General features: G+C 44.3%; 1 protein-coding gene across 4 annotated transcripts; it reads right to left on the reverse strand.

Annotated features, from left to right (window-relative positions):
* Positions 1–341: 341 nt before the first annotated feature.
* Positions 342–10,414, reverse strand: GJB6 (gap junction protein beta 6). Of its 4 annotated transcripts, none has more exons than XM_055317377.1 (3): positions 10,277–10,414; positions 7,731–7,881; positions 342–1,850 (listed from the first exon to the last, which is right to left on the reverse strand). In XM_055317377.1, exon 3 carries the CDS (start codon positions 1,833–1,835, stop codon positions 1,050–1,052), a length of 786 nt encoding a protein of 261 aa, XP_055173352.1. In that variant the 5' UTR covers positions 1,836–1,850; positions 7,731–7,881; positions 10,277–10,414; the 3' UTR covers positions 342–1,049. The 4 variants fall into 4 exon arrangements, with proteins under 4 accessions (XP_055173352.1, XP_055173354.1, XP_055173353.1 ...); XM_055317379.1 differs by lacking the exon at positions 10,277–10,414 and adding an exon at positions 9,464–9,939; XM_055317378.1 differs by lacking the exon at positions 10,277–10,414 and adding an exon at positions 8,978–9,434.
* Positions 10,415–10,933: the final 519 nt, after the last annotated feature.

Genomic DNA, 10,933 nt, shown 5'->3' on the forward strand with positions numbered 1-10,933 from the left:
CAGGGTCTGAAGGACTCAGGTAATGAATGAGTTCTTTGAGGCAATCTTTGTCTGAGAGCTGCAGCTGACTCCCTCAATCCTCTCTATCAAGGCTGAACTTTTCCAGAGGACATTTTCTGTGTCTTAAAGCAGCCACATCCTCTTCAAGCTAAGGACTGGGTGGGCTTCTAAGCTCAGCTTCTCATTTAATGTGAGGATGCAAGAGTCCAGGTTGAACTCCCCAGCAACTCCACCTGCACAACCAGCAGCCTGCCCACCAAAAGTCACCCAACCAACTCATCATGCCACATGAGGGATGACCACGTGAGGCCCAGACTGAGCAGAAACCCATAATGCATAGGAAGGCTTAAGCAATGGGGCTAATCTTTATTGAGGTGAGCACATTCATGTTAGCTGTTCACAATGATCGCAAATCGTCTAGTTTTAAAAAACTTCCTACTTCCATACAGCTCTGTATACAGAAAGTGATAAAAATATATTGTACAATGAACAATTTCCACCTTAAAAGTATCATTATAGTCCATAAATTTGTCAATAGACAATGCAAAATACTATTTACAACAAGATAGATTCTTTGTAAGTTCAAAATTTAGATACAGCATAACTCTAAAACTAACATCATATGTTTTCCCAGGTAAGAAAGACCAGTCATTATAAAAATACTTTATATAAATTCAAAGTCAGAACTAAAACATTCAGTCCTCTAAAAATATTTTTTTCTAGTCAAGTATCAATTTCTAGATAAATGTTCTTTATCAAAACAATTACACACCTAAATTTTCAGGAAATACCTAGTATGTCAGACAGTCCACTTAAACATGTTAAAGCACAGTTCTAATCCTGTCTTAGTTTTCAGAGATGGACCACATATTTGATTATGTTTCATATCAATGGAACAATTATTCTACAAAAAGTTAAGTATCTATGTATTATGAAAGTATTTATAAAGATGAAGTCTTCAGCCTAGAGACGGGACTTTCAGGTGGGACCTGCCTTCAGGAGAAGGCACCACTTTTGTTATGAAGCAGCTACATAGTGCTTTGAAATATTTAACTTGGAAAGCCTGTGATGGCATTTTGACCACTGTCTGAAATCAGCTCATTCATTTCATTTTGCTTACTCTCTTTTAGGGCATGATTGGGGTGATTTCTTTGTGTCTGTGTTCTTTTTGATCTCCTAAAACATACTTTCAGCAGCAGGTAACACAATTCCGCCACATTAAGCAGCATGCAAATCACAGATGCAGAAATCATAAAAATGGTAAACACGGTTTTCTCAGTAGGTCTAGAGATAAAACAGTCTACAAGGTTGGGGCAAGGGTCAATCCCACATTTCAACACCCAGGGCAGGTGGTACCCATTGTAAAGGAAGTAAAACACATACATAAAGGATGCTTCAAAGATGATTCGGAAAAAGATGCTGCTGGTGTACGTCCACCACAGGGACCCCTCTATCCGAACCTTCTGCTTTTTAATGTCTTCTAAGTCTTTGAATTCATTTCTTTTCTCTCCTCGCCTAAATTTGCGGGCAGTCTCATGTCTGTAGTAGGCGACATGCATCGCGACCAGCATGGCTGGGGTGGAGACAAAGATGAGTTGCAGAGCCCACAGCCGGATGTGAGACACAGGGAAAAAGTGGTCATAGCACACATTTTTGCATCCTGGTTGCAGAGTGTTGCAGACAAAATCTTCCTGTTCATCGCCCCACACTTCTTGAGCAGCCACTACAAGGATCATGACACGAAAAATGAAGATGACGGTGATCCATACCTTCCCGATGCTGGTGGAGTGTTTGTTCACACCCCCGATGAAAGTGTGTAGAGTACCCCAGTCCATCGTGTTGGCTTATTCCTAAACAGACAAAAATTAGCAAAGGTTAACCAATGGAAAGTTCCTCTGATTTTATAAAATAGTATAGTTATATTATAGACTCAAGCAAATTTCTCTTAAAGTATGCTGCAAAGGGTGCCTGGGTAGCTCAGTTGGTTTAGCGTCTGCTTTTAACTCAGGTTGTAATCTCAGGGTTCTGGGATGGAGCCCCAAGTTGGGCTCTTTGCTCAGCGGTGAGTCTGCTTCTCTCTCCCTCTGCCCCTATCCCCCCCCTCTTTGTGCCCTCTCTCTCAAGTAAATAAAATCTTTTAAAAAAACAAGTATGGTGTGATATCTTATAACTTCAACCTCCTAGGTGGCTAGTAGGTTTTCTGGTAGGGAAGGCCCACTCTAAAAACATTCTAACATATTTGAACCAGAAATAACTCTTGCGGGGTGGGGGTGGGGGGTTCAGATAATCCTGATTCAACTGAATTCAGGTTATATGTTAGGTTGCTGCTTGACATTAATCCAGGAAGTCAGATAAACAAGTAACATTTCCCAATTTTCTTTTAAGCACCATGCATCTAAGTACTGCATCAGTTTCATTTTGCCCAAGAGATCACAGAAGTCCCACAATAGGTCTTATTCATTCAATGGCTTATCGAAGACAAAAAAAAAAAAATCACTGGAATGACATAATGTGGTGTAACTAGCGGACTAGAAAGGGGTAAGAGACCCCAATACTTGCTAGTTTACACAATATATTTATGTTTTCTAGTTGGAATAACATCATTTGCTGAACTCATGTGCTCTTAAGGAGGCATAATGTCACACGCTACAGAAAGGCTCCCTTCTGAATGAGAATCACAAGCTTTTACAAAAAGCGCTCTGTGGCTCTCCACGGTAACCAGGGCCACTGCTAGCTTTCCCTCCCTAGTCCTGCACCCCAAGAGCCATGGACGAAAGAACCAGCAGTACAGAGCCTCTCCCTACTAATGCACTGATTTAACATCCTGAGAGAAAACATTCTTGACTCCCACAGGAACTTTTGCTACAATTCAAACAGATGCCTTCTTACCCTACATTGCCATAGAAGACTAGAGAATTAATCAGCATTTGGATAAAAGAAAGAAAAGAAAAAGAAAGAAAGAAAAAGAAAGAAAGAAAGAAAGAAAAGAAAGAAAGAAAGAAAGAGAAAGAAAAGAAAGAAAGAAAGAAAGAACAGAACTCAGAGAATCTTTTGAAAGTGAAGACCTTCTCTTCAGAAAAACAGGCTCACACAATTGTCAAACCTTTTAGGGATGAGGGAGCCACCAAAGTCCTTTCATCAGTCCGTCTTAGGGAGACTTTCTTGTATTTGACTGCATACCGGGGGTAGGCTTCTCCTCAGGCTGACCCTCGACTTCCCCAGGCCCCATGTCCTGCCCACAGCTCTGCATCACACATGTTGCTCTTCGAAGCAACTGGGTAAATAAAGGCAGGCTCAGTTCCTTCAGGAGTGCTCAGCACTGAGTATCTGGATGAGGTGCTAATGTGTGCCCCAGAAGCAAGATCCTTTGTTGACACTAATAAAGTCAGCCAGTCCTGTATTATGAAAGGTAGACTTCCACTTTAGTTGGCTTTCTGAGAAATTCATTTTTGCCCTTTGGTTTTTGAGAAATCACCTTTTTCTCAGAAAGACATATAGGCCTAAGGAAACAATGCCATCATCCACATTACATGTGTGTGTGGATTCCTTTTCTGTCTGAACTGGGCAGTGGAAGTAGGGGGCACATGCTACTGAGGGTGAGGGAAGGGCAAGCAGAGGCCTAGCTATAAATTTCAACATCATGAGTTTCTCCCCCGCCTTCTCTTACCAAAGCATATAGAGGCCAATTATAGGAAAACCCCTTCTTGCCACCACATTGCCAAGCCAAGTAAATAACAATCACCAAGACTCCCATAAGCATTTATTGCCTACTGTATACAGATGTTAACTATTTCATCTTTGCATCCCAAGGCACAGTCCAGTTCCCAGCACTGAGCAGGTTCTGAACAGAGCTGCAGAGCAGATGGGGGATGCGGGGGGGGGGGGGGTGGTTGCAGCAAGAGGCACAGGGGAGAGCTTCCAGAGATGCATTCCCATCCTATGAATTTGAAGGTGTTAGATTGCAACTATGCAAGGAGGAAGCACATAACATCTTAACAAGAAAAAAATGGGGAGGACACAATGTGGCTGCACTTCTGCAACTGTACTTGCACTTGATTAACGGAGTCACCAGAAGACAGGATAATTAGTGATCATGGAATTTCACAGATGCTTATTATTTCCTTGAATAATCCCTAAGAAGGAGTCAAAAAACAGCACTTAACAAACTAGCACCCTCAGACTATTCAGGGTTCCCAGACCCTGCAGGCCAACATCAAAGCAAAGGAGGTGGAGCTGGGAATAAGGAACTGTAGAAATAGTTTTGAAAGATTTAGTGCATATACCAGCCTATTCCTACTCCACTGGCCAGAAAGAACTAAAGGACTTTGAAATGTTTATAGATCTTAAAAGTTGTTCAAATGCCATGGAGCATGAAACGTTTTAACACAGAATATGACAAGAACATTTGAATTCTTAAATCCAAACTAAAATTGAGCCGAAAGCTTACATTGTGGCAGAAATGGGAAAATGCTAATTATGATTTTAATTTAGCCTAGGCTTTAGGGAAGCATATTAATTTTTTTTCAATGAAAATGAAAAGACAAAAAAAAAGAAAAAGAAAATGAAAAGACAGGTAGAATTCCATAGCTAAAGACTTGAAAAGGGGGTTGGGGCAGAAACAAGAACTCCTAAATGTGTCATACAGTTCTGAGGCCATCAGCTAAGGGATGGAGAAACTTCCAGGAGCACTGAGGAGCTCAGATTTTCAAGCAACAAGAAAAGAGAAGACAACCCTGGTCGCCACACACAACAGAAGGGGCCCAAGCTTGCAACAACGATGTCAAAAAATTTAATCACTATTTAACACAAAAAATAAAATAGAATAAAAAATGTGAAAAAGAAAGAAAAGTAAGATATTTGAGCCAAAAGAAAAGAACGGGGTGGGCACGATGCTTCTTGTGCTCTAGCACAAGGCATAATTTTAACTGATAACAGAGAAAAGGCAGAGACTCTTCCCCTACTTTATCAAAGAGAAATTCTTTAAAAAATTATTTCTAAAACATTGGTACAAGAGAGGTGTGGAGCCAGTGTCTACCTTCTGAGAAAGAGATTTTAAAAGTCTACAGTAAGTGTATCTTTGATTTTAAAAACTCATCTTGGGGAGTGCCTGGGTGTCACTGTTGGTTAAGTCAGAGGCTCAGGTTTTATCTCAGGGTGATGAGATTGAGCTCAGCGCTTAGCTCAGAGTCTGCTCGTATTTCTCTCACCTCTTCCTCTGCTCCTGCCACTCTCTTTCTCTAAAATATATAAATAAATCTTTAAAAAAACCTCACCTTGGATAATATGAATTATACAATAATTTTTAGTCTATAACGAAAGTCATTACAATAAATTTTCTTAATTGCTGCTGCTCTATCCTGGAAGCATTTCAGGAGGTAGGAACACATACATCTTAATGGTTAAACATATTTTACACAGCTATTCACCTAGGGGGAAAATCCTATTTGTTGATAAAGATGTTCTCCCAATAAACATTCCCCATTGCAATTTGGTTTAAGTGTCCAATCAGCAAGTTTTTGACTTATCAAAAAGAAGTTCACATTTTCTTAAACCCTCCAAAGTGCAGAGGATTTAAACTCCTCCACAGGTAAGAAGGCTGTTTTTCTCTGAGTTCTTTATCAAGAGCCCTACCGAACAATGGCACACCTGTGGCCACCCATTACCTGCCTGTATAGCAAAGCAAACCGAACAAGGTGAAAAAGGATAACTCAATCTGAATGAATTCGGAGAGGCCGAAGCCATGCGAGAGGTCAGGAGGGCAGAATTTCCCCACAAGAACATAGTCCTAGCTTTCTAGAAGCAGGATCCTTGACATCTGTGCGTTAGGGATTTTTCCTTCTTAAAAAAACAGGGACAATTATGATGTTAGTGGTTTTATTTCTTTTGACTTCTCTGGGTGCCCAAATGACACATTCTGAAGTTCTATCAAAGTAGCAAAGCTGAACAGAAAATAATCTATTTTTACAATACTTTTGACTTCCATTAAAAATCAGCAATTTCCCCCCATGCTTTTAAAGGGAGAAAAAGAGATGCCTAGGTCACTAAGAAAAATGAGTGATTAAACCCAAATACAAGTGTGTCCAGCCTACTGGTCACTCAAGACAATGAGGCTAAAGACAAACCAGCTGATCTGCAGTATTAAAGGCCCCATTACATATCACCGTAGAAATGACAAGAAGCCCTGTTCTGCACACTCTCCATCATTCCCTTGCCAGAACTGCGCTGCAGGGAAGTCACTCAGTGAATGTGACCCCATGTTTCCTCCAGTGAGAGCTGCTCTTTTGATTCTTTTGTCTAGTCCACATCCTGAGGATCTTAGGCATGGGTCTCGTGTATCATCGTCCATGTGCTAAGAGCAGAAGGACAACTTGCCTCACAACTACTGGGAGTCAGTCAGGGAAAGGGACTGCCCCAAGCTTCCTGACCCTTCGCTGCAGTCACCTGCCCCCAGAACGCTCTTCCCCCTTGAGGGGCCCAGAAGAGGAAGGAGCTGACAGAGGGTAGAAGATTCAATAAGCTGGAAAGGAGGATATTTGGCTCCACTTGTTCTTCCTGACCTTGCAGTAGGTTGAAGCCACTTGTGGCTCTGGGGGAAGAGACTGCCCACTGGCCCAGTCCTCCCTATAAAAACATAACTCCTGGGGTAGCGGTCCATCAACATTTTGGGTGTAGAAGATTTGAAGGCTGAATGCTCTGAAAATTCCTTTCCAAAACAACTGCATCCGTTGGAACTCTTTGCAGTTAGTATTAGTAAGCAAAATACCTCCTTTCTCCCAGGCTTCAAGCTGGCTGCAGCCAATGGGAAGAGCTTTTTCAATAAAAAGTAAAATACTAACTGTTTCTTTGCAAACAGAGAAGTTAACTGGTTCCCCTCTGGCTCTCTTTTAGGGAAAGAATACGTTTGCCTAGCTTCTGTAGTCTTGTCTCCATACAAGAATGTGATTATACTTTGGGGCACCTGGGTGGCTCAGTGGGTTAAGCCTTCAACTCGATTTTGGCTCAGGTCATGATCTCAGGGTCATGATCTCAGAGTCCTGAGATGGAGCCCTGCCTCCAGCTCCTGCATCTGGCTGTGTGCTACTGAGTGTGGATCCTGCTTAAGATTCTCTCTCTTCTTCTCCCTTTGTCCCTCACCTGCTTGTGCTCTCTCTTTCTCTCAAAAAAAAAAAATGTGGTTACACTTCAAGTTACAAAGGTAAACTGTCTTTAGTTTCATGGTACAACTAATGATGGTGAATAACTCCATGTTGCATTCTTGATACTAAAGCTCCAGTCAGGAATACTTAGCTCTAAGAATAAGTAAACCATTGATCTTATTTCTGATGATACACACAGCATTATGAAGATAGAGTGTCCTTCCTTTGTACAATTCAAATAATTTACGTAACAAAATTTCTTGATTGTTTTAAAACTTAAGAATTTAATTATAACCAGTTTACTTAATAATGCCATTTTAGTTTCACTGATGACAGAACCAAAACTAAAGCTTTAAAATTATAATGTTACCCCTTGGTAGACACCAAGAGGTGGAAAATGTCTTTCTAGGAAGTTCTATTGCCCTTTGGATGACTCTTTCAAAGTTATTCATTGAATATTTGATATACTTGAGAACAAAACACATTCTTCATGATTTCCACATTAGCTCTGACTAGTTGAGGAGTTTTATATTGATAAAAAAAACAATGTCAAAGCAAAATAAGCACATTTGGGCCTTCCTTCCAAGGACTCACAGCTTATTGGCCTGGAGAAGAATTAGGCAGCGTTCCCTCCTCAAGGGCTTCAGGCTTTCTTCTACACCATTTGAGTGCCTAGAAGCCAATGTAGCACAGTAATGACATGAATGTAATTCTTTGTGCAGTTTTAGTTCAGTGAGGATGTCACCTGTTGAGAGAAAAATAATAGATGTGACCATATTTCTTAAACTATGCCCTACGTGTCTATTGTGTGACCTTTGTGGGTAGTTTTTCTTTATCTCCAGAACTGTTAGGAGGGAAGTCTAGAGACTACCAGCTTCCTGATGCTTCATACTTTGAATATTAATAAAATAAAAATAAAATCTTAAGTGTAGATTCTTTGCTTTATCAAAATAATAATAACAATATTACCCAACCCCAAACCCCAAGTCCATTCCTTGAGCAATTAAGAAAAAAAGTAAGAAGTTTGAGAAACTGGATATGCTCCTCTTTCCCCTAAATCAGCAGTCTAAAAAAAACAAAAAACAAACAAACAAACTCAAACTCCTTACTCAAGAAGAATCTATGTCTGTTGTCTCTATAAAGCTCAGGTCATCCAAGGGACAACCTTATCTCTGATTTTTAAATTTAATGACTCAAAATTTCATCAATCGTCCTTTCAGAGTAACAGCTAGTGATAAAATGGATTTAGGATTTACTTACTTCTTCAAAATTAACTCAATAAAAATGAAAGAACTTTTTCTATGTCTGGAGTCTAAACATAAACATGGATAATTCATAGAGTTACATGTATTTCTTAATCCATTTAAGAAGTCAAAGAGTTAAAACATTTTCCATTAAGCAGTCTCTGTCAAAGCATACCTTCGTCCTTTCCAAATATTTCAGTCTAACTTGAGTTGAGTGACCATGAAAATAAAAAAGGAAAAGGTGCTCAGTGGAACCCAGTTCCATTATCATGGTCCAAGCAAGTAAAACAGAAATCTTAATAAATCATAATGCAGCCATTGGACAGATTACGTCCTCATGGCCAAGAAGCTTGTGTTGAAAATTATTTTCCCACAATTTTATTCTATTTAAGATTTTAACTAATGTCTACAAACCACTCATAGCTCCTAGAATATTCAGGTTGAACTGAAGATGCATGGTCAGGGTTTGTAAGTAGAAATTTTTCTTTCACCCTTACTGAACTGTTTGTTTAGTCAGACCTGCAGTTCTTTTCTTTCTTAAAGCTATTGTAATTCAGAAGATAAAACGTCAGAAAAGGAAAATAAAGTCACTGTTACCTGCACCAGGATTGGTTTTAAAATAAAACCCAAGTGAAGCAGTGGGTCTGACTAGTGTCTTCCCAGTCTGGGTCACTGCTGGGAAGGTGCTGGGGAACCCTGCTCCCCGCCCCCTCACCCCAGGCTACAGGGTGTTGATGTTCTCTCTTCATAACTTCCTTCTCCCCTCCTTGGCAGGGCTCAAACAACACCCCCAAAGACTTTGCCTGATCCAAACAACAGACAAAGCTCTCCACAGGAGCAGTTTTGAGCAGGATCCTGCAATTCTAAGGAAACTGCATTGGGGCAGGACATTCTCTTCTGGAACGCTGGTTAGATTCTACTAGAACTGGGGCAAGAAAATACTTCTATGGCATAAAGTCTACTGAAGGGAAAGGACAACGATGATTTGGCACTCCACTGACAGCAGGATTCCACCACGGGGACACTGCGGTCCCCACAGGGGTGCACTCCGGGGGCGCAGAGCTGCATTCAGGCCACACTCACCTCAGGTTCAGTCCTGCGCTCCAGAAAGGGAGGCCAACCCAGTCAGAGCCCTCGAAGCCAGGTAACACCTGGGACTGCTCTCTGTCACTAGACAGGAAGTACCTTCTGGTGCCTCCACCTCTTAACTGAGATGTGTCACCAATGACACTTAATTACTATTGTCCAGTAATAGTCCAGTAATTGTATTATTGTCATTTGCGTTTCCCAAGTTCCTTGGGCATCCATCATGCAGCCAGACAGGTCAGCTCTACCTGTGACTCGTCCCCTCGCCCGGTGGAACCGGCTTTCCTTTACCAAATCCAGGCCGGACTTGCAGTGTTCCATAAAAGCAAAGAAAATCCCAAACGCAGCAAAGGAAGTGGGAGAAAGGGGCACAGGTCCACACCCTCGCTCGCACACACCATGCGGTATATTTATAAAAACCTGTTGTGCAGGTCGAAGGGGGACCATCTAGGGCAAAAGTCCAACCCGTCGGTCCTCGTTCCTCCGGCTGCGCAGAGGGCGCCAGGCAGCGCGGGGCCGAGCGCGGCGGGGCCTCTGCGGGCGCGGGAGGGCGCGGGAGGCGCGGGAGGCGCGGGAGGATGCGGATCCGCCGCAGATAAGGTTGCCCCAGGCAACCCCGGAGCGCGGCCCCCCGGCCTCCCGCCGCCCCGCCACCCGAGGGCGACTGCGCCCCGCGGCCACCGGGCCCACCTGTGAGCGGTGGCCAACGAGGGCGAGAGGGCGAGAGAGGCGGCAGGCTGCGGACCTCGCCGCTCGGGTTCCCGGAGGCAGCGGCCAGCGGTCAGGGGCCCGTGCCTGGCGCGCGCTTACCTGCTCGGCGGGGCGGCGGCGGGGTCCCGGGGTCCCGGGGTCCCGGGGGCGCGGAGCTCTCCGCGCAGGGCGGCGCCCTCGGCTGCAGCCGGGCAGCAGGTGGGCCTGGGCGCCCCGGCTTTCGGGCCGGTGTCAGGAGTGTGCGGTCGGTGCTCTGGCTCCGCTGCGGGCGCCGGCCTGGCTTCCCACCTGCAGCGCCTTTTAACCGCGCCCCACCCCCGCCTCTGCCCTGACGCTTCCCGGCGACTGCGAGAGGCGAGAGCGCGGAGTTCCGACGCGCGCCCGCCCCGGGGCGCGGGGTGCAGGACTGGCCCTCCCTCGGGGGCGCGGAGAGAGAGGGCTGGACACGGGGAGCTGGGGGTGCAGGACTGGCCCTCCCTCGGGGGCCCGGAGAGAGAGGGCTGGACACGGGGAGCTGGGGGTGCAGGACTGGCCCTCCCTCGGGGGTGCAGGGAGCTGGCCCCACCTGGTCCTGAAAGGATGGGGCGGCCCGCTTCTCCTGGCCGCTCCGAGGGTTCGCCCTCCAGATGGGAGGCCGCTCGACTGAGAACCGGGGTCTCCTGGGCAGGTGCCTTAGGGAAAGGGACCGAGCGAGTGGGTCCACAGCCATTAGAGAAGTTCCCGAAGGAGGTGGACTCGTTGGAAACAGTGTTAGGT

The sequence above is a fragment of the Nyctereutes procyonoides genome, unplaced genomic scaffold, assembly GCF_905146905.1.
Source record: "Nyctereutes procyonoides isolate TBG_1078 unplaced genomic scaffold, NYPRO_anot_genome, whole genome shotgun sequence".
Classification (NCBI taxonomy): Eukaryota; Metazoa; Chordata; class Mammalia; order Carnivora; family Canidae; genus Nyctereutes; species Nyctereutes procyonoides.